This window comes from Natator depressus, chromosome 2 (assembly GCF_965152275.1).
Source record: "Natator depressus isolate rNatDep1 chromosome 2, rNatDep2.hap1, whole genome shotgun sequence".
In the NCBI taxonomy this organism is placed as follows: Eukaryota; Metazoa; Chordata; order Testudines; family Cheloniidae; genus Natator; species Natator depressus.
The window spans coordinates 220,553,304-220,576,117 of NC_134235.1; the positions used below are offsets into that span (position 1 = coordinate 220,553,304).

Consider the following 22,814-nt stretch of genomic DNA (forward strand, 5'->3'; position numbering starts at 1 on the left):
ATGTAGCACTTAAACTTTAAAGGAATCCAGTTGCCTGTAAAAGTAACACCCAAACTAGCATCAAGATGAAGGGATACCAAAAACGCCATAAGATCTTTATTTGAAAATGTCAATTAAAACCCAGAGAAAATAAATTCTTTTACCCTTCCTAAGTGGGTTCAATAAAACAATGGATGTTCTTGTATTAACCTTCACTTACACTAAGAGATTCCCATAAATGCTGCCATTAGTTGAATTACAGGGGTGGTTAAATGTCCAATTTTTAATTATGCTCCTTGCAGCACCTTCCTCCTCAGTGATTAAACAACGAGCGGTTGGATTTGTGTGTGTGTTAAAGGTCTCAGTCACATCCCACTGTACATCACACATATGGTCCAATGGCTAATCAGAATATGGCTTTGAGCAGTCATCATTCACACCCTTGTGTCCAGCCCAGTCAGTGACATCTGAACAAGCTCCCAGGTCTGCTTGTAAAACAATATTCTGCACCCTGCAGTGAAGTAAGTGCGACAGCGAGTCTGTCCTGCATAGTGTCCAGCTCCCATTGAAAACATTGATTTAGACACCAGTTGCATTTCCTCATTACTTGGCAAGTATTAAAAGTTCATCAGTATAAAAGATAAAATAATTGGCTAACAATGAGCAGATTATGGCTTCCTTCCTAGTAACTGCTTTTAACTTTACAGAGGATTTTACTAGTATATAAAAATATTAAGTCTGATGAATCCAGTATTAATTTTGCCTTTGGAAACATTATAATGGATCTTTGAAGTGGAAGACATATTGTACAATGAAGGCGTACTAGTTGCTTTTTAGTAACATTTAATGTTCGTTCATTATACAAAACCTGGAAATCAACCCCCCCCCCCCCCCCCGACAGGCAATTCTTTCCCAAGAAAGGACGCTTACTCTGCTTAGATTCATGACCTACCCACTTTTAAAGTAAAAGGAGGAAGTGTGTTTAAAATTAAGACAGGGAATGTGGAGTTGGGACTTTTGTGATCTTGGTCATTTTTACTTCATCTTCTACCTCTCTGTAATACAACGATAGTCCTAGCCCCATGCTTTCCTCTACTTCTGTGAGGAGAGAATAGCAGAACCCAGCAGGTGAGAGTAGAAATGAAGAATGACAGTTCTGTAGTATGCCATGCTCTTCTATGCCCCCACATCAGCCTCTCTCTCCCCTATGTCTCATTCAGATTTCCACCAATTCAATTTCACAGCCATGAAAAACACGTCAGACCATGAAATAAGCCCTTCCCCATGAAATCTGATCTCCCCCTTGCTGCTGGGAGCACCCCAGCAAAGGGGCTCCTAGTTGCAAGTCCCTGCTGGGCTCGGGAGGAACAGGACTGGTCCTTCCCCTACCTGGCTGCTTTTGCACTTGAGGAGAGATCAGACTCACCTCAGAGTGCCTCCCCCTACTGCAGGAAACTCCAGAACCTCTGGGTCTGGAGCTTCCTGCAGCTGGAGGAGGCTTGTGGAGGTGGGTCCCATATCCCCCTGCTGCTGGGAGCATCCCAGCGAGCTGCTGGGCTGGGAAGGGACAGGACTTTTCCTTGCCTTGCCTGGCAGCTTAGGCAATAAGGGGAAGGGGGGGTAGGAGAGAGAGAAAGTCAGACCCACTATTGGGTTGGGAGCCCCAGTTACACCACCTTGAAATTTCAGGCATAAACCAACTGAAAATGTGAAACTGGCCAATTTTAAAACCCTGTAGCTGTGAATTTGATCAAAATGGACCATGAATTTGGTAGGGCACTATTCATAAGATAACCAAATACAAAGTGATGTTTGAGAGCAGGCCAGATTCTCTGCTCCACTCAACTGCAGCCCCTAAGCACTAGAGAATGCCCACATCCCTGTTGGAAGTTTCCCCTGGTGCAAAGAATGCCCAACAGAAATACAGCCAGCCTACCCAACTCCTACAGAAGCACAACAGGCAGCCCCTGAGGGATTTTTACCAGCTGGCTGGGTTTAGAGCAGCACACAGGTTGCTCTTCACTCTAGTAGGGCTGTAGCCAGTATAGAACCAAAGCATAACAAGCTCCCTATCTCTCCTACATGAAAGGGTCAGAGAGAATTTATGCAGTGGGGGAGAAATGGAAGCCTAGAGCACACACACAAGATCCACATGCTTGTGGTTATATTTTTAAAAATGTTTCTCAACATATATGAAAGATATTAGAGCCATTTAGCACTTGATGTTCTGTGAGTATTTTTGTTTGGCCAATCTCTACTTCCAAAACAGATGGTCAAAGTGACTAAAAATAGGAAACTATTTGGGCAGTTTGTTGATGGCCACATAAGTGTAGTCATTATATTAACACTTTCTTTTAAAGCTAAAAGAGTTTAGGAAAAAAATCAAAATCTCTTCTACAATGTACCATGTTCATGACAATACACTATTTTACATGCTCAGTCTATCATCAAGCAAAATCCCAATTTCAACCACTCTCCTTTAAGGCTTTGGTGTGTGTGTGTGTGTGTAGGTAAGTAATAAATACCACCTATAAGATTAAGAACAAATTCCACTCGTATAGAAGACTATGTATTTGTTTCTTAGAAAATTCACTGTACATCTGCATGATATTATTCATTTTACATTCTTAGACAGTTTTCTTAAATTGCCCTGTTCTTACAATGTGTGTCAGATAAGATTCCAGATTTGCTTTCAAAACAAGAAGGTTCAACTGATAGTGGCATAGAGTCAGAACTATGAAGTCGAGTTCAATATCAGGAGGACTGTATTCTTGACAAACACAAATTTAGCATCCACTGAGATGTTCATAAAGATTGATCCAATATCCAAGAACTGATTTCCTCCTTTAATTATGTTATACTTCTGAAGTCTGTAAGATACGAAGTTTCTCTTTCTGATATTCTTCATTCTCCTTCTCTGCTTCTTCATCTAGTGATTTCCGTATACAGGTTTTTAGTTCCTCTATTCCTTCTCCAGTATGTGCAGATACAGGGATAATATCTTTGAAGTCTACGGTGCACGTTGGAATCAGCTCTTTCTCCACTAAATGTAAAGAGTCTGAAACAGAGCATATTTATACTTATTACACAGAATTTCTTTATACCATAAATCCATAAAACTTTACCAAATTGGGACTTTAGTTGAATTTTAGAAGATAGATGAATGACTGGAATAATTAAAAACAAATTTTGAAAGACTCCAAATTTAAAGAGTTTCAGAACAGGAATACTAGCAATAGCCGTTTGATTTTTGCATTCTAGTGCACTTGCACTCCTAGGTTGAGATTATGGCCTGCAGCCCTCAGAGGCAACCACAGAACTCTCAGCCCAGAGGTGGTAGGTGTTTGAACCTTCTTGAATTCTGATCTGCTCCAGGATGCTAGAGCAACCCCTCTGTAACTCAGACAGCCATGGGGGGGGGGGGGGGGGGAAGGGGGGTCTATTTAAGATAGAGCAGCCTCCCTAAGATTTCCCAGAATCTCTGCAGCACTGTGGCTCTACTCCTGACAATGACCCCCGTGCCACAGGGCTTGGAAAGAGGTCCTCAGAAGACAACCTTATTGTCTTCTGCTGTGCCTGTGCTGGAGGAATTCTCCCCTACCTGAAACCAGGCTTTAAAGCATTTTCCAGGCTGTTCCTCCAGCCTTATACCCTGACTAAAGGGACTAGGCACAGATGAGGATCTCAGCTTCAGGCTTGCTGTCCTGGGATTTTTGTCTACTCTAAGAGCAAAATCAGCAGACACTATTATTTACTACCAGGATATGGCTCCTAAATATAGGAACAGACTAGTTTTAAGTTTCATTTTTAAATAATTGATTAACTAGATGATCTAATAAGCTTCATTCAATTTCCAACATCTCCTTGCCAACCCAGAATTATCACAACTGTGTATTTACTAGTACTTTTGCCCAATTCTACATATGTCCCAACTAACAGGGCTAAAACTCTTATAGTAGGGTTTATAGTACTGAGAGAGCAGCTGACTGGACAAAGTTATGACTGCATCCTGAACAGATTTAGGATGAAATCCTGACCTCACTGAAGTCAATGGGAGTTTTGCCATTGACATCAGTGGACCCAGGATGTTACCCTGAAGTGATTTAGAAGAACACGTTTCTTTCCTCATGTGATACTGAGCCAGAAAGGGTTAAGCAACCAGCAGGCTAAATGACCCAAATTCCACCTTTAAAGGCATTTTAGAAAATTATATATATACATACACACACACACACACACACTAATTAGGGCCATTCCTTATAAACAGCTAACAAAGCCATGTTATATAGACTAGAGCTTTGAAATGTAAACTTATATCGTTAGAGAATTAGAAGATACCGATTGTGTCTGTGTTTACCTATATCTTACCAGACTAGCTTGCAGATGATAAATTTCTCTTCCTGTCTATTACTATGTTCCACTGATTCAGAGATCAAAATGGAATATTAACATGTAGATGAAACTTGGGTGTAAATAATATCATTGTCTATATTTCTCTTTGAAGTTTGTAGTAAACTACTAATGAACCTTTGGTTAGTTAATGGCCTTATGCTAATCAATGCAACTAAATTACCTGTGTATACATAGGAAATAGGAATTGACTTCAAAGCAACTATGTATATTACCTATTCTTCACCCAAGGAATGCCCACTGTGTTATCTGTGTCAAGAGGCTAGAGTAGCCTGCCAGAGATCTATAAAAGAACTCTAGGGCCTGATCCAGTCATCTCATATCTGCTTAAGCTTGATCAGGGAAGCTTGAGTTGCAAGACTGAGATCTCCTGTGCCAGTCTGGATTACCCTGCTATTTCTCATGGAAGAATTTATAGTCTCTGTACATGGACTATCTATTGGATTATAAATCCAGGGAATGGACTATGAAAGAACTTTCTGCAACTCAGCAGCTCACCCTCTCTACTATGAAACTGACCTAAGACCTTTACTCATATCTGTATAATCTTTTAACCATATCACTCTTTTCTTTTTTTAAAGAAAAAAAAAGAATCTTAGTTTCGTTAATAAGAACTGGCTGTAAGCATGTATTTGGGTAAGATCTGAAATATTCATTGACCTTGTGGGTAATGTGTCTGATCTCTTGGGATTGGTAGAACTTTAGATATGGTGAAAAAGATTTTAAGTAATCCTCACCATATCTGATGTGATTGTTTGGGTGGGAGCCCAGGGCTGGACTGCTTTAAGGGAGCTTTGTTTTGGGCTTTTACGAAGCCAGTAAGGTATTGTAAAAGTTGTTTTGTTGCTGGCTTTGTGAATCTAATTATTAGAACAACCACTAGTTTTGAGGCTTGTCTGCCCCATTCTTTGGGGTTTGCCCTGATTGTTCAATCTCAGTGTGGCTCCTCTAGCGACCACAACTGCTGACCCTTTTATAAATGAAGTTTTCATACAGAATGTTTAGCCAGGAGATCTCAAGTATTACAAAAAGATGGGTATTCACTAAAGTCAGTCAGGAACCTAGAGTTTAAAAATATACAGAGCAAGCAGCCAAAAAGAGGGACACAGGGGAGGGCCTCAAACTTTCCAAATAAATTTTAGGTAAAAAATGAAAACTCTCTGCTTATTCTACTGTTTAAACATATTTATCATCAGCTAACAGATACTTCCACAAATATTTACAAAGGTAAATTACAATCTACTTATTATAAATAAGAAGCTACTGTGCATTAGGTTAGTTTACCTTGAGGATTCTGTAGTTGTTTCATAAGTTCTTTCAAGCTATCTTGTGCATTAGGCAAATCCATTTTATTAATGGCAAGAAGTGCGGGCTTTCTCCGAAGCTGCTCTTTGTATAATTCTAGCTCCTAAAAACAAAGTTAATTTGCCTTTGTAAAACTTTTTATTTTTAAAAAGTAGAAAAAAATATTTTGAATTATGTTTTCCTCTTTCATTTGTTTAACTGTCTGAAGAATCAGTGTTCACTACAGCACTGAAATCTACTGATGTGCTCAATGTTGATATATTCTCACACAGTTTGAGAATGTCAACTCATTTAAATGCATTTACTGTTGGTACACAGTCTGCACCATTGTGATTCAATCTCTTGTAAGGTGTAATGACAGATTTGTTCTTTTTAGTCACACCTGTATTAACATACACAAGCATCTACTAATTTCTTGACGTTACTGGTCAGAAATCTCTCAGGGCTTATCTTCACAGCTTGATTTGATACGCTTGAGTTACTGCACTCATGGGCTTGTCTACATGGTACAGCAGTGCACACTAGAACAGTGTGAATTCTAATGCACACCAATTTGTTGCATGCTTACTGACCCATGTAAACCCTGCTTGTGCGCACAGTAAGTGTGCAACATGTTGGTGCGTATTAGAATTCACACCCTTCTAGCGTACACTACTGCACCATGTAGACAAGCCCACTGGAGTTACAGAGTGATAGGATGAGTTGCTGTAATTGAGCTGTTGCATTCCCCCTGCATTATTAGATTGAGCACCACTCAAACTTCAACCTACCCCCTGCGATAAACCAGCTAGCTTGAGCTTAAAGCACCACTTAACTTGAGCTAGATTTGTATGACAGAAAAGGACTGGAATTAGGGGTAACACTTGAGTTATAACTCAAGCTAACTGTGCTATGAAGACAATCTCTGAGACAAAGCTTAGGGCAACCACATTTTTAGGGTTTGGAATTGTTGTATAATTTATTCTTAAGTTTTATAATGACAAGATCTCTCCTATGGCATATATCAAAAGGTATCATCCCTAACTGTGAATCACGCAGCACAGGAATGTACATTGGCATAAGCTGAAACAGGAAAAAAATATATTGGAAGTCACAGAACAGGGGAGGGGGAAGCGATTGAAAAATAGATTTTTAAAGATGGAGTTGAGTTTATTCAGTGGGGATAATTGAAGAATGCAGGATAGGCCATGAGACTCTGCACATGGCCCCTAAAAGGCGATGGGGTTTTGCGAAGTTGAAGACTGATATCTCATCAAGCTCCTAAGACTCAGTCCTAGTCTACTCTTAAAAATTAGATTGACCTAGCTACGTGTTCAAGGCTGTGAAATAAGTTTCACACCCGGAGCACCACAGTTAGGTTGATCTACCCCTGCTGTAGATGCAGCTTGGTCAACAGAAGAATTCTTGGGTTGACCTAGCTACCACCTCTTACAAAAGGTGGACTAACTACATCAATGGAAAAACCCCTTCCTGCTGATGTAGGAAGCATCTACGCTATGGCACTACATCAGCAGAGCTGTAATGCCATAGCTGTGCTGCTGTTGTATACACATAACCTCAGTTACCTCATGGTTTGGACAGAGCTCAAGCCAGGGAGTTAGCAGATGACCTGTTTTCCATTTCCTAAAAGGCAGCCAAATCTGGGGGACTGAAGAGCTCTGGCTCTTCACTCAGCTTGGCCTTCAGGCACATCTCCTTACAGATGCAGCAGAAGTTAATGAGGACATAGCTATGTCTAAAGTTTTGTCATCTGCCTTAAGTACATCTAGAAAGTTCCCAGCCTTTTAAGATTGCTAGCAAAAATGATTAACCACACTGGATCCTCAGCAGCTCCGTCTACTAATCTAGCAGTCAGCTTACACGCACTTTTAGCTATTGTTTCTTCACATCTACACAGTATTAGAGTCAACATTTAAAGGGATGCGAAGTTACCTGTATTAGAAGCAGTATAGTTTCAAAAGCTGTTCTGAATCGCGTTTTTGAAGATAGCCGAAACCCAGAAACATCAACCTAAAATGAATTATAAAAAGTTAAATACACACACACGACCACCCCCCAAATACTACCATTTTTCAAGATATCCAGGCCCAAGAATGGCTTTTTGGTCCGTTTTAAGAGGCTCTTGTTGCACAATGGCTACCTAATGTCTGAGCTGTGCTAGGAACCTTTTCATGCTGTTGAGCAACAGGCAATCTTTATAAAACCCTCTGATTATTTAGGTATCTCTATGACCTTCATCAACATAATATCCATCATTTTATTAGATTTCTAGTTTAGATATTATATTATATTTGTTTACAGCCACGGCTAGAGTAAAATAATACAGGACAATTATGAAGGAAATGTTTTCTCAAAGCCAGCGGCAATAAAATCTCAGGAATTTAGGTTTACATGATTGTAAATTCTAAGCTAAATAGAATAAAAAACTAAAGTTACCAGGTTATTTAAATTATAATATTTACTTACTACAAAGAGAAGCTGTTTGGTTCTTTCTACATGCTTGAGGAATTTGTGGCCCATTCCTTTGTTTGCATGTGCACCTTCAATCAATCCTGGAAGATCTGCTACTGAGACCTAGGAAGATAAATGAAAATTTGTCAGAAAAAAATGGTAAAGTAATTATAACATCAACACCTCAAATGACTACACACAAGAACAAACAGAAAAGTATTCTGGGGATGCTTATTTTATGAGGATCTTATTTTGTAGCTACTTATTTCTGAGAATTGTTATCGGGAGTGGGAGTGTGCTAATAAAGTTTGCAAATGATACAAAGCTGGGAGGTATTTCCAATGTAGAGAAGGAAAGTGAAATCATACAGAAAGATTTGGATGACCTTGTAAATTGGAGTAATAGGATGAAATTTAATAGGGAGAAGTGTAAGGTCATGCATTTAGGGATTAATAACAAGAATTTTAGTTACAAACTGGGGACGTATCAATTAGAAGTAACGGAGGAGGAGAAGGACCTTGGAGTATTGGTTGATCATTGGATGATTATGAGCCGCCAATGTGATATGGCCACGAAAAAAATGAATGCGGTCTTGGGATGCATCAGGCGAGGTATTTCCAGTAGAGATAAGGAGGTGTTAGTACTGTTATACAAGGCACTGGTGAAACCTCATCTGGAATACTGTGTGCAGTTCTGGTCTCCCATGTTTAAGACGGATGAATTCAAACTGGAACAGGTACAGAGAAGGGCTACTAGGATGATCCGAGGAATGGAAAACCTGTCTTATGAAAGGAGACTCAAGGAGCTTTGGCTTGTTTAGCCTAACTAAAAGAAGGTTGAGGGGAGATATGATTGCTCTCTATAAATATATCAGAGGGATAAATACCAGAGAGGGAGAGGAATTATTTAAGCTCAGTACCAATGTGGACACAAGAGCAAATGGATATAAACTGGTCATTCGGAAGTTCAGACTTGAAATTAGACTTTCTAACCATCAGAGGAGTGAAGTTTTGGAATAGCCTTCCAAGGGAAGCAGTGGGGCAAAAGACCTATCTGGCTTTAAGATTAAACTCGATAAGTTTATGGAGGAGATGGTATGATGGGATAACAGGATTTTGGTAATTAATTGATCTTTAAATATTCATGGTAAATAGGCCCAATAGCCTGTGATGGGATGTTAGATGGGGTGGGATCTGAGTTACTACAGAAAATTATTTCCTGGGTATCTGGCTGGTGAATCTTGCCCACATGCTCAGGGTTTAGCTGATCGCCATATTTGGGGTCGGGAAGGAATTTTCCTCCAGGGCAGATTGGAAGAGGCCCTGGAGGTTTTTTGCCTTCCTCTGTAGCATGGATCACTTGCTGGAGGAGTCTCTGCTCCTTGAAGTCTTTAAACCACCATTTGAGGACTTCAATAACTCAGACATAGGTGAGAGGTTTTTCCGCAGGAGTGGGTGGGTGAGATTCTGTGGCCTGCGTTGTGCAGGAGGTCAGACTAGATGATCATAATGGTCCCTTCTGACCTTAGTATCTCAGTGGCAATATTTACAAGCAACTGCAAAACATTTAAAGCCTGTCATCAGAAGTCTGCTTTAGCAGACAAATAAGGGGCTATAAGTTTCTGCTGTTCTCCTCAAGCAGCATTTCTGGTGCTCAGTAGGGTGACGAGACAGCAAATGTGAAAAATCGGGACAAGGGATTGGGGGTGTGTGTGTGTAAAATAGGAGGCTATATAAGAAAGAGACCCCAAAATTGGGACTGTTCCTATAAAATCGGGACATCTGGTCATGCTAGTGCTCATCCACCAACAGTAGAACCCTGTTTAACTGACCCTCCATTATCCAGCTGTCCATGTTAGCCGGACAACCAGCATACACAGGTACAAAAAGGAGTGATCTCCTTTGGCCACTAGATGGCACTGCAGCACTGCACTTCCCATTCTCCAGTTTTCCCTGCTTTTTGATTATCAGATTTGGCCCAGTCCCAATTAGTTCAGATAAATGGAGTTCTGCTGTATATATTTACTAGTTCTCAGAAATCTAGAAAAATAAAAAGTGCTAAGGGCTTCAAGTCTGTCCAACACCTACAAACCAGAGGCTGTTATAAAGGACGAAAACCTGACAAGAGCCCAGGGCCAGTACTTGGTAGGAATCCCTGCACCCTTGCCTTTTCCCAGCAACTGATGACTCAGTTTTCTATCAAGATGTTGCTTCAATATCTTGCTGGTGAATGCCACTCCCACTCACCTTTATACTGGCCTCTGGCTAGTAGGTGTTTGCTAAATATGTCAAACCCTGCTTCGGGATTCTCCATCTAAAAAGACATGGAAATACATTAAAAGGCTATACAGTTTCAACTACATTTACTAAACAATCCATGGAAGTTGAATGTACAGGGAAAATCTGTTTTCTAGTATGATGGAGTTTGGTGGAGCTGGCATATCACGACGACACTTTTATACTTCCTCCTTATCAAACAAAACAAAATTGCTTATACAAGCAAATGAGAAACTCTTGCTGGTATCTGATAATTGACAGACTGTAGAAAAAAAAATGTCACCCCTAGGGATGTGTAATTATCCACTTGGTAGAGGATGTGCCACTGATTCCTGGCAGATCAGTTCCTTTTCAGGATTAAAAACTTACCCTGTTATCTGCAGCAAAGGGCTATCTTGTTTTGATTTCTTCTCGAAATTATTAAAGTTGCCAATTTAATCTCCCAATTCAGGGACACATTTTGCCTTTAGATGTGTGCACTATTCCTATGGAGGCTTGTGTGCGTCCATGAAAGGGTAGACTTTTGTTCTTATCTATTCATAATACTGGGAGAGTTGCAGGGATGTACGGATATTTTATGGAATTTTCAGTTAGGGTAGGTTAGTCCAAATTTGTGCAGGTAAAATGCATGTCTGTACACCCTGAGAATCTGGGCCTGACAGATTTATTTACCTGATCACGCCCATTTTATAAACAATTTTAACCAATATGCTAAGGACTAAAAATCAACTAGTTAATTACCTGTTTAAAACTGCCATCTCCCAGTAATTAGCTGTTTATCAACTAACAATTTCCATGAACAAACATGAAGTATTAGGACTAATTAGAAATAAGATTATCCTTTAAAAACAAATAGCAAACAAAACAAAGAATATAGCCAGACAAACTTTAAATTTTTGCTCCATGGTTGTTTCAGTTTTGTGTTTCCTGTAACCCAATAGTTTGATCTGAAAAATCAAAATTCTTTGCTTTCCCTGTATTTGTCTAACAAAAAAACAACAAAACATGCAGGAGATGAAAGGGACAGTTTATATAAAACATGTTTTTGTAGATAATGCTTGAGTACTTACTCCACTATTAAAAAAAAATCAAGAAATTTATTTATACTCCTAGGGTAGCATTTTGGGCTTGATCCTGCAAGGTGCTCATCCCCCTTGTGAAGTCAGTGGGAGTTGGGGGGTGCACAGGAATTCTTAGCTCCTTGCAGGATACAGTACTCGTGAACCTCAAAGCACCAACATACTATATCAGTTAATTCTATTTGTATATAAGCTACGTTGAAAGTAGGCAACAAGAAAATAGACACAGTAGATATTTGCTCAAATTAAATTAACCAAGATAATTTTTTGAGCAGGCATGAAGTGATCAATTACTAAAATATGTATTTTAGTTTTTCCAATCCTTTAACAGTGACCTATTAATATCAGCTGCCAGGGAAACAGTTGATACAGGAAGTACAGTATTTAAATTCTCAGTCATTTCATGGCAGTAAAATGCAAAGTTCTGGTTACTTCTGTATTTTTTATTACCACCATATTCAATAATTTAGGGAAACTCATTTGTTAGATGTGAAACAAAAAAGGTGGAGAAGAAAGCTAACAACATTTAGGTGAAGAACTATTAGTCTGTTACTACAGAAACCTAGTTCCTTCTGTTAAGGGAAACAGAAGTGGGAACCATTTTTACTTTCACCATTTTTGCGCCATTAACTATTGGCATAGAAAATAATGCAGTAATATCCTTAAGCAAAGAAAATATATGAAAGTATGATTTGGGATTAAGCTCCATTGCAGAAGATAAAAGGCTGTAATGACTTTAATCTAACTAGCCATTATACCCAAATGTATAACAAATATAATTGCTTTTCAATACCAACCTGCTTGTAATCTGGATACATGATCTTTCCCAGTTCAGGTTTTACTGTTGTGACTGGATGGGCAGGATAAGAAAGAAAAAAAAAAAAACCACTGTATATTAAAAGTGACTAACATTATAAAACCTTCATGCCTCTCCTTATCTATTGGATCTAATTACTCATGCCTTCGTTTGGAACACTTCCATTATAATATAATTTATATGAATGACATTATGGAGTTACATCAGAAAAGTACTACGATATAATGTAACAGATATGAATCCTAGTAAATATCAACCAAACCCGTTTGAAAATTAAGGCCACACTGAAAATTTGCCACCACTACCACTAACTTTTCCCTCATTGCTTTTATCTCCCCTAACCATGTTGATCATACAGCAGCTACTGCTTCCATTTTTGCTTTTTGTCTCCCGCAGGACACTGAGCTCACAAAACTAACAACTAAAAACAAATCTCTGTAGTTGTGGCCTCTTCAGTGCTTCTATCATGCTTCAGACTTTGTGCCACAGAACTTAAAAGATACATGTGAAAACAGAAGTAACAGGAACAGAGAGCCCCAGTAATGGTGCTCAAGGGAATCTACCTCTCTTTCTTGCTGTCTTATGAGTTGTGGAAGAACTGAGATAAAGGCGAAGAGAGTAATATTTAGTAGGTAATAACATCTGTAGCAACTGTAGGCAGCTCCTACTCTCCAGTTCTTTTCTAAAAGTCATTCAGACAAGCCATAGGAAAGGCCTATGTTCTCAAGTATTGTTACAGCAATGAAAAATAATGCAGTTTGTACTTACAAGGATAATCTGCAATCTGAGGTTTGGCATGAGAAATCTTGCTTAGCAAAGAGGATTTTCCTGCATTTGGAAATCTAGAAGGAAAGTTGGGATTTACGCAATGAATAACTATTTATGTCACACTTGCATATGCATTACTATTGAGTTAAATGAACAAAATACTGGCAAAGATATAATTCTATTATTTTTTTGCATTTCTGACAATCTCTCTCCCCCCTCCCCCCCCCGAATCAATACTATTTATGAAGTGAGCTGTAGCTCACGAAAGCTTACGCTCAAATAAATTGGTTAGTCTCTAAGGTGCCACTAGTACTCCTTTACTATTTAGACTGTTAAACCCTTTGGGGGCAGGAACTGTCTGTTAGTATGTACTTGCACAGCACCTAGTGTACTGGGGCCCGATCTTAGAAATCATAGAAATGTAGTGCTGCAAGTGGCCTCTAGATGTGATCTAGTCTATTCCCCTTCGCTGAGGCAGCATGAAGTATTCCTAGACCATCCCTGATGGGTGTTTGTCTAACCCAGAGGTGGGCAAACTACGGCCTGTGGAACCATCCTGCCTGGTCCTTGAGCACCTGGCCAGGGAGGCTAGCCCCCGGCCCCTCCCCCGCTGTCTCCCCCTCCCCCACAGCCTCAGCTCGCTGTGCCGCCAGCACTCTGGGTAGTGGGGCTGCGAGCTCCTGCCGGGCAGCGCGGCTGTGAGAGCCGCCGGCCTGCCCCGCCCCGGTGCTCTAGACTGCATGGCAGCGTGGCTGCCAGTCCTGGTGCTCTGAGCAGCATGGTAGTGGGGCTGGAGGGGTTGGATAGGGGTTGGGGTCCGAGAGGCGGTCAGGAGACAAGGAGCAGGGGGGTTGGAAAGTGGGAGGGGGCTGAGGCCAGGCTGTTTGGGGAGGCACAGCCTTCCTTACCTGGCCCTCCATACACAGTTTTGGAACCCCGATATGGCTCTCAGGCCAAAAAGTTTGCTCACACCTGGTCTAACCTGTTCTTAAAAACCCTCCAGTGATGGGAGGAGATTTAGGTTGGATATTAGGAAAACCTTTTTCACTAGGAGCGTGGTGAAACACTGGAATGCGTTGCCTAGGGAGGCGGTAGAATCTCCTTCCTTAGAAGTTTTTAAGGTCAGGGTTGACAGGGCCCTGGCTGGGATGATTTAATTGGGGATCGGTCCTGCTTTGAGCAGGGGGTTGGACTAGATGACCTCCTGAGGTCCCTTCCAACCCTGATATTCTATGGGGATTCCCTAAGCAACCTGTTCCAGTGCTTCCATGTCTTATGTAGAACACTCCTGCTAATATATCCCATTGCCTTTTTTTGCAACAGCATCATTGTTGACTCATTCACTTTGAGATTCACTGGCTAGCCAGTTATTCTCAGTTTTGAATCTGCACATTTAGTTTTTCCCTTCCTAAGCATAATACTTTGATCTTGTCTCTTTCAAGTTGTTTCATCTTGTTGATTTCAGACCAGTTCTCCAGTGTATCAAGGTCATTTTGAATTCTAAATCGGGTCTTCTAAAGTGCTTGCAACCCACCCCCCAGCACTATCATCTACAAATTTTGTAACTGTAGTCTTGGCGGGGATCTCTAGATTTCTGTAATACAGACAATAAAATGTTTTATACAACTTGCTTTTTTCCCCACAATTTTGAAAACCGTTACAACTGTTTATAAGAATGCAGACAATCTAAAAGACTTTCTGAAGGTTTCAGGGATGAACTCATTTACAGTGAAACTTAGTTTACTGGACAGTGTCATAATATTCTTTTAACCAAACTGTTATCTTTCCTGTAAACTCAGCAGTGCTCCTGAGGTCTGAGCATAAAGTATCTGAAAGTGCGATGAACCTTCATGTGTAACAGCTTTAAGTGACATTCTGCTCTCCAAAGGGGCTTAGTTAAAAAGGCATTATGAGGTTCCAGGTTTACTGTGTCCGATTTCTATACCAGACTGCTGATTTGAAAAGTAAAAAGATATTTTTTCTAACTGATAGCCTTGCAAACTCAGCCTGGTTTCTGGTATATGTATCATTCCAGTAACAGAAGATTCTACAAGCCAAATGCCACCTTCATTTGCACTTCTGCTACTACTGCCTTTTGCAGGGTTGCACAGATATACCCAAGTACACAATCTGAAGATAAAACAGTTCTACAGGCGGTCATGAAATTGGAACTAAGTTAACAATTCTGTTAATTTTACACACTTCCAGTGTGATCTTGGGCAAGTCACAGATTCTGCGCACCTTACCCCCGCCCCCCCAAAGTCGGGTAATAATACTTTCCTACGTCCCAGGGGTGTTGTGAGGATACATCCGTTAAAGACTGTGAAATGCTTTGAGATCTACTGATGAAAGGCGCTGTATAAGGGATAAGTATTATTGAGGAGTGTACCAGAAAACAACAACAAAAAAACCCCCAAAAACAAACAAACTTAGCTCATGCTCCAAGATCTGAGCTGATTATGCAGGGTGCTGACTATAGCAATGCCTCCCATGCTCCCCAAACCTTTTTCACATAAGAAAGCAGCAACAACTGAACATGCACAGCAAACGGGTCTTCTGAGTCAGGCAGTAAGATTTTTACTTACATACTTTACAGAACAGACCCACACTTGAAGAGTTAGAAATAACCCTTTTCAAAATAACCATTTTGAATGTATAGTGTCTAATCAGAAAAGTATTATTGTCCCATTTTACCCATGATTAAATGGAGTTACAAAACACAGTTAGGTGCCTTACTCAAAAAAATCAACCTCAAGCATGGTCACAGGAACAGAACACAGTTCCCAGTCACTCAATAGAAGGAGGAGTTCATAAGGGACCTTGGTTTAAGTGAAATTTGCAGACCATCACACGGCGCTATATTTCACTACAATACTAGATCTAGGATAAATAAGTTCCTAAATAGATATTAAAAGTCACCTGATCAAAAGCGTGTGAAGGTTAGGAATCTATGGTGGGGTAGTATGGATCTGCGATTAAAAATAAGAGACTATGGTCTTGCAGTCTGCTAGCCCGCAGAGAGAGGCATTTTTCTTTATTGCCTGTAATGTATTATTGGTTGAGGAATTCACCATGTTGTGAATTTAACCATAAATTAATAAAATCAAACTCTGTTAAACAGCAAGAGGGACACCAACTAATTAAAAAACTGATATTTTAAAGACTTAATTCCTTATAATGGAAGAAAATGACTTTTATAATAGGAAAGTTATTGGAGGAATTTAATGCTCTCTGATGATAGAAGAAGCCATATAGACAATTTGGAATGTTACGCCTTCCATTTCTTCAAGGAAGTATTTTGTTTCCATCAAGGCTCAACGTATTCTCTTTGAAGCTCAATTGCAACCTCTCTTGTACCTCACAATCTGTACCCAGACCGGATGATCCTCTCTCAAGACCATAAGATTTCTTGATCTGATCTAATAGCAAAGCACTTGTGTATATGCTGAAGTAAAAGCAACATACTCAAAGAAAAGATCAAAGTACAGGCACTAACAGGATATCAGAGGTTGACTCACAATTTTGGCTAGGAAACAATCTTCATCAATCATGATTCTATGCTTTTAATGAAAGCCTGTCAGCTCAAATGTGAGCCAAAACTTAGGATTTGTAAAAACAAAAAAACCCAACACACCAGCCTTTACAAAACCTAAGACCAAGAGATCTAGGACTATTTTTTACAATTCTTATGCCAGTTTAAACAAATGTATTGCACTACAGTACACTGTAGCACTGTGTTAATACATGACAGTCTGAAACTGAAATTGACCTCAGGTTAGAAACTAAAGTGAAACTAACTAGTGCATTTTCATTGTTCAAACTAGGAAAAAAAACCAAAAAGTTAAAATGGGAAAAAAAAAAGCTTTTAAAAATGCTTTCAGTTGTACTCTCATAAAGGATGAGTCTAATAGTTCAGGAATTTTTTTCATTTTTATACATATATACTACCCTCCCCCCCCGCAAATCCATTTAATAGAATTCACATTAAAAAAGTGAGACATCTCTTCAGATCTTAATAAAAAGCCTACCATGAGTCATTCCCTCAGTTTTTGTGCTTGAATGCCACACATCCTAAATAAATACATTTGTAAGTTACTGTGCCACCTGATATTTTGCAGTAGAGAGAGACATGGCCTATGAATACTAAGAGGCACAGAGGCAGACTACCCAACATATATTCTTCTTCCTGTTATTCACAAAGCATAATTTGTCAGGGAATTTTTATGTCCCAAATATTAAAACAAAGACCAGCTTCTTATACCTTCACAAAAGTAATGAGAATAATATTTTAAAAGGTTTGTGGCATTAGTAACTACAGGTATTAGATTCATGAGGTGGCCCAAACCATTTAATATTTACATTTTTCACATATAAAACTCTGCAAAGAATTATGCACATAAGGAATCTTATGAAGCTCAGTATGACTCCTTGCCTGTGTAAAATTACTCACATGCATAGTGTTTGCAGGACTGGAGCCAAGTGATCATGTTTTGTAACATCACATAACCCCTGAAGATGGCTAGCAAAATATCAACCTTATTCTCAAGTTGTTGAATATCCAATGTAAACATATCTACACATTTCCATCTACAAGTACTTTGCTCATTATGCATCCATAAAAAATTTTAAGAGTAACTCACTGTCCATAAGGTATAGGGAAAAAAACCTAATGAGTTCTTAATAAACAGTGTTTGCATGGTTTTAGTGCATTAGATGCTTTTCTTCAGATTTCATAAAAAAAACAATTCAAATTTGTATTCCTTTTATTGGTGGCAGTGAAAATGCAGACTAAATGCAAATGAAACAGAAGGACCATAGTTCAAGGTTTTCCATACTCCCCTAAAAATATGCCAGGATGCTTTTGTGAGGCCACGTCTACACTACCCGCCGGATCGGCGGGTAGTGATCGATCTATTGGGGATCGATCTATTGGGTCTAGTGTAGACGCGATAAATCAATCCCCGATCACTCTGCCATCGACTCTGGAATTCCACCAGAGTGAGAGGCAGAAGCAGAGTCGACAGGGGAGTAGCGGCCGTCGATCCCGCACTGCGAGGATGCGAAGTAAGTGATTCTAAGTCGATTTAAGATATGCAACTTCAGCTACGAGAATAGTGTAGCTGAAGTCGACGTATCTTAGATCAATTCTCCATCCCCCCCTCCCCCGTCAGTTTAGACCAGGCCTGAGAGAGCAGATTCCATATCTAGTTTTAATAGCAAAGCCAAAGAATAAATATTAAGGAGACCCACTTGTGCCAGTACTTGGTTGGTAATGGCAGTTTTTGCAATACAGCTACCAGTCCACTAGGCCTTGGCTTGAGATTCCCAATTCATTTCACATATATTACTGAACAGCCATCTGATATCATTATCAACCTCACCTGGATTCAGGCCAATGGCCCCGCATTCATCCAACCATGAGTAATCAATTCTGATAACTCATTTTAACAACAAAAATGAAGTAATAGGTTGAGACTCGGTCATGTTTTTTTTTTTTAAAAGAGGCAGAATTCAATTCACATGTATTCCCCTTCCCACCTCACTTGAAGTGCATTACTTTAAATTATACTCCTAAATGTTTAACTCACAGATAACAGACTCCAATACTCACCCAACTAAGCCAACATCTGCTAGAAGTTTCAAATCAAGATGAATTGTTTGTATCTGGCCTTTCAAAGGCAAGAAATTTGTAACCAAACAGCCACCAATACCTCCACGAGCTACCAGTATTCTGTCTCCTGCTTTATTAAGTTCTCCTGAAAAATAAAAATTACTAGTCAGAAAATATAGCTGTTGTGCAACAGTTAAGATTCTCCATTACCAGGTAGACCTGATGTCAATGAAAGAAGAGGAGACTTTCCACTAGTTTCTATATAAACCCCTTGGGCTTGGTGCAGGTCTCTGTCAAGAGTCAGACATTTCAAGTCCTAACACCAAATAACTACATGAAGTAGAGTTTCTCTTTGAAGTTGTTATCCCTCGAAAATGAATACACAGTATGGTCAAAATGGTAGCTGATACTAACAAGCACGTGATTCCAAAAAGAAAGTAACACTAATCACATGCAAGCTCAATATACTAGATCTCCCAAAGTATTAGTTTTAAGTGGTCAACATCACCACATTGTATCATGTAGTTGGATGTGGGTTAAACCAAGAAAAGCCACATGTATCAGTAGTTTTGAGATTTTTAGCCATGGCTATAATAGCTTGTTAATCAAAATACTTTAAACTTGAGAATTACACAGCCTATTTTAACCACCAAACTCATTAGATATTACAGGCTCTTCCACTGATTCCTGCTGTGATGTCACCACCTATCATTACCATATTTTAGAATTGTAGTTAAAAAACACTAGCATAATATATATAATTTACAAAAATACTTACAGATACCACCTAACCTACATCATACTTTAATCCTGCTTAACACTTAAAGAAAGTATCCAATAAATAAAAATCATTTTTATTACTAAAAAATAACTCTGAAAACTACAAAAAGGAGAGCACTCTCCAACTTTAAGGTTATAGTTTGAGAAAGGGCCATTTCAGGAGCCTTGCACAGATAATCTGAAATTCTTTCCACTGTTCTAGACACAGTAGTTACTTTCAACACAATCATCATCATGGGTAATCCCTAAGATGCTGAAACTCGGCCAGTTTTATAGTTCAAATAACTGAGTTACGAAGTGGACAAGTAACCTTTCCAAGGTCACGGAGTAATTCAATGGCTCACTATAAAACCAACCTGGCTTCCAGCCTTTAAATCTTGTTGTGGGAACATGTTCCTGGTACTATATCTGGAGATACAAATTAGTTATAATTATGCTTTTGGAAGGAGCCTCTAACATCAGAAGTCTCCTGCATGTGATTGTGTCTCCCCACATTTGTCTCAACAAATAAATCCTTCTATTTTGTCTTAAAGATGAAACATCTCACAAGAGCCTTTGGTGTGAAGAGAGTACACCCAGCAAACGATGTGTCAAACTACCTTATTTTCTGCTATCTCAAAATAAAGGAAAAGCAAAAGGTTCTTACCAATCTGTTTCCCATCACAGGAAGTAACTGAAATTCCCAAAGGCACATCAACTTCACAATCTGTTCCCTTTTCACCTTTCAGTGCACGGACACTATGAAAAAGTTAGACAGTAAAAAGGTATTAAGGGATATTTTTCTTTCAGGTTAAAGATGTTCAACAATATAAATCAGGTCACAAAATGTCCTTACCTACTGTTGACTCCTGCTCCAGCTACAAAGCGTTTCTGGGGAAATCTGTCTTTAATTCTCTTTAAGGTAGTTTTTTCTTTGGCTACAAGCCAGACATCACCACCTCTCCCTCCTTCTCCACCCAAGCGAGGATGCCCCATTCCACCAGTTCCTCCTTTCACATAGATTCTTAGATCATCTATAAAGTTGCCATACTAACAACATAAGAAGTGTTAAATTGGTGTTTCATATTTATCCCACCTGCCTTTCACACATACACTGTTAGTAAGCTCCTAAGCACCAGCCCCGGCAAGATGGCATTATCCTTCTAAGCTTTAGTGAAAAAATACTTCAGGAAACTGATGCTTGAGTTGCCTCCCCTGCTCCAGGGCACGTTGTGAGAAGGAACTGGCGGGGGCTTGCCAAGGCCTGGCTAGCAAGTTCTGCTCTCCTAGCCCTAGCGCCGGGAGGATTTGTAAATGCAACGCTGAGCCCATCGAAGCCCGGCCGCAGGCTCTGGGTGCTCCCCAGCAAACCAGACACTGGGCAGGACGACGGGAGCCAGCTGGGCGCTATTGCTGGGGGGGGGAGGGGGAAGCAAAGCGTGGGATGTCCCAACGTGGCCCGTCGGGCCAGACCCTTTCCCACACCGGAGGCTGCTCATCTTCACCACCCCCAGCCCCGCTCACACGCGGAGCTGCCGCCGCCAGACTCCGGCCGCGGACTGTCCCCTCCCCGCGGCCGCCACAGGGCACGCGGCACACTGACCCTCCGGAGCAGCGCGCGGCTCCCGCGCACCATCCTGGCCAGGGCGCCTCAGCCCGGGCCTAGAAACAGGGACGCAACGCGCGAGCGCAGCCGCTGACGTCGTGGCGCTTCCCCTTCGTAGAGAGGCGCGGGCGGCGGCTCAGCCCGCCCAGAGGGAGGGGCGTTGTGTGCAGAGGGGCGGGCGGGGTAGCGCGAGGGGCAGACCCCGAGAGAGTGTTACGGGGGGGGGATTGCGGGGAGAAGAGCGAGTAGAATGGGGGCGGGTTGAGTGGGGAAGCGCAGGAGGGCCAGGGACAGCGTGAGGGGGTGTGCGGGGGTTTGAATTGGGGCAAGGAGGGATGGGGTGGAGGGGAGCTGTGGGGCAGGAACAGTGAGGGACAAGGGGAATAAGCGTTTAGCGCTCTGGCTGCTGTGGGTTCGCCCCAGCTGCTCCAGAAAGGGAGTTGGGGATTACAGTGGAGGAGAAGCTGGATATGAGTCAGCAGTGTGCCCTTGTTGTCAAGAAGAAAAGGAGTACTTGTGGCACCTTAGAGACAAACCAATTTATTTGAGCATAAGCTTTCGTGAGCTACAGCTCACTTCATCGGATGCATACTGTGGAAAGTATAGAAGATATTATATACACACAAAAAGCATGAAAAAATACCTCCTTCCACCCCACTCTCCTGCTGGTAATAGCTTATCCAAAGTATAAGGTCACTTTAGATAAGCTATTACCAGCAGGAGAGTGAGTTTGTGTGTGTATGGGGGGGAGCAGGTGAGAAAACCTGGATTTGTGCTGGAAATGGCCCAACTTGATTATCATACACATTGTAAGGAGAGTGATCACTTTAGATAAGCTATTACCAGCAGGAGAGTGGGGTGGGAGGAGGTATTTTTTCATGCTTTTTGTGTGTATATAATAAGATCTTCTATACTTTCCACAGTATGCATCCGATAAAGTGAGCTGTAGCTCACGAAAGCTTATGCTCAAATAAATTGGTTAGTCTCTAAGGTGCCACAAGTACTCCTTTTCTTTTTGCGAATACAGACTAACACAGCTGTTACTCTGAAACTTGTTGCCAAGAAGGCCAATGGCATATTGGGCTGTATTAGTAGGAGCATTGCCAGTAGATTGAGGGAAGTGATTGTTCCCCTCTATTTGGCACTGGTGAGGCCCTACCTGAAGTATTACGGCCAGTTTTGGTCCCTCCACTACAGAAGGGATGTGGACAAATTGGAGAGAGTCTAGTAGAGGGTAATAAGAATGATTAGGGGGCTGGGGCACATGACTTATGAGAGGCTGAGGGAACTGGGGTTATTTAGTCTGCAGAAGAGAAAAGTGAGGGGGGATTTGATAGCAGCCTTCAACTACCTGAAGCAGGGTTCCCAAGAGGACAGAGCTCAGTGGTGGCAGATGACAGAACAAGGAGTAATGGTCTCAAGTTGCAGTGGGGGAGGTCTAGTCTGGATATTAGGAAACACTATTTCACTAGGAGGGTGGTGAAGCACTGGAATGGGTTACCTAGGGAGGTGGTGCAATCTCCATCCTTAGTGGTTTTTAAGGCCCAGCTTGACAAAGCCCTGGCTGGGATGATTTAGTTGGTGTTGGTCCTGCTTTGAGTAGGGGGTTGGACTAGATGACCTCCTGAGGTCTCTTCCAACCCTAATATTCTATAAGGGGCCCCCTTGAATTATTGGAGGCCCTAAGCAATTGCTTATTCTGCTTATGTCTAGCACAGACACTGAAGCCCATTATAAATTTTTGTTCCATTCT

General features: G+C 40.9%; 1 protein-coding gene across 2 annotated transcripts; it reads right to left on the reverse strand.

The window, feature by feature from the left end:
- Positions 1–2,470: 2,470 nt before the first annotated feature.
- GTPBP10 (GTP binding protein 10) lies at positions 2,471–21,183 on the reverse strand. 2 transcript variants are annotated; one of them, XM_074943389.1, is made up of 10 exons: positions 20,980–21,099; positions 20,312–20,489; positions 20,123–20,214; positions 18,697–18,841; positions 13,086–13,159; positions 12,298–12,350; positions 8,161–8,268; positions 7,627–7,704; positions 5,674–5,797; positions 2,471–3,037 (listed from the first exon to the last, which is right to left on the reverse strand). In XM_074943389.1, exons 1-10 carry the CDS (start codon positions 21,089–21,091, stop codon positions 2,835–2,837), a joined length of 1,167 nt encoding a protein of 388 aa, XP_074799490.1. In that variant the 5' UTR covers positions 21,092–21,099; the 3' UTR covers positions 2,471–2,834. The 2 variants fall into 2 exon arrangements, with proteins under 2 accessions (XP_074799490.1, XP_074799491.1); XM_074943390.1 differs by having other exon boundaries at positions 2,473–3,037; positions 20,312–20,505; positions 21,059–21,183.
- Between the last annotated feature and the right edge of the window lie 1,631 nt (positions 21,184–22,814).

Bases quoted from the DNA above. Each gene is read 5' to 3' on its own strand.
- GTPBP10 (XM_074943389.1), bottom strand. From the start codon at position 21,091: ATGGTGCGCGGGAGCCGCGCGCTGCTCCGGAGGGTCAGTGTGCCGCGT. The intron at 12,351-13,085 runs GTAAGTACAAAC...CTGCCCATCCAG, and splicing joins TCAGATTGCAGATTATCCTT to TCACAACAGTAAAACCTGAA. The intron at 7,705-8,160 runs GTAAGTAAATAT...AATTCATTTTAG, and splicing joins CCAAACAGCTTCTCTTTGTA to GTTGATGTTTCTGGGTTTCG.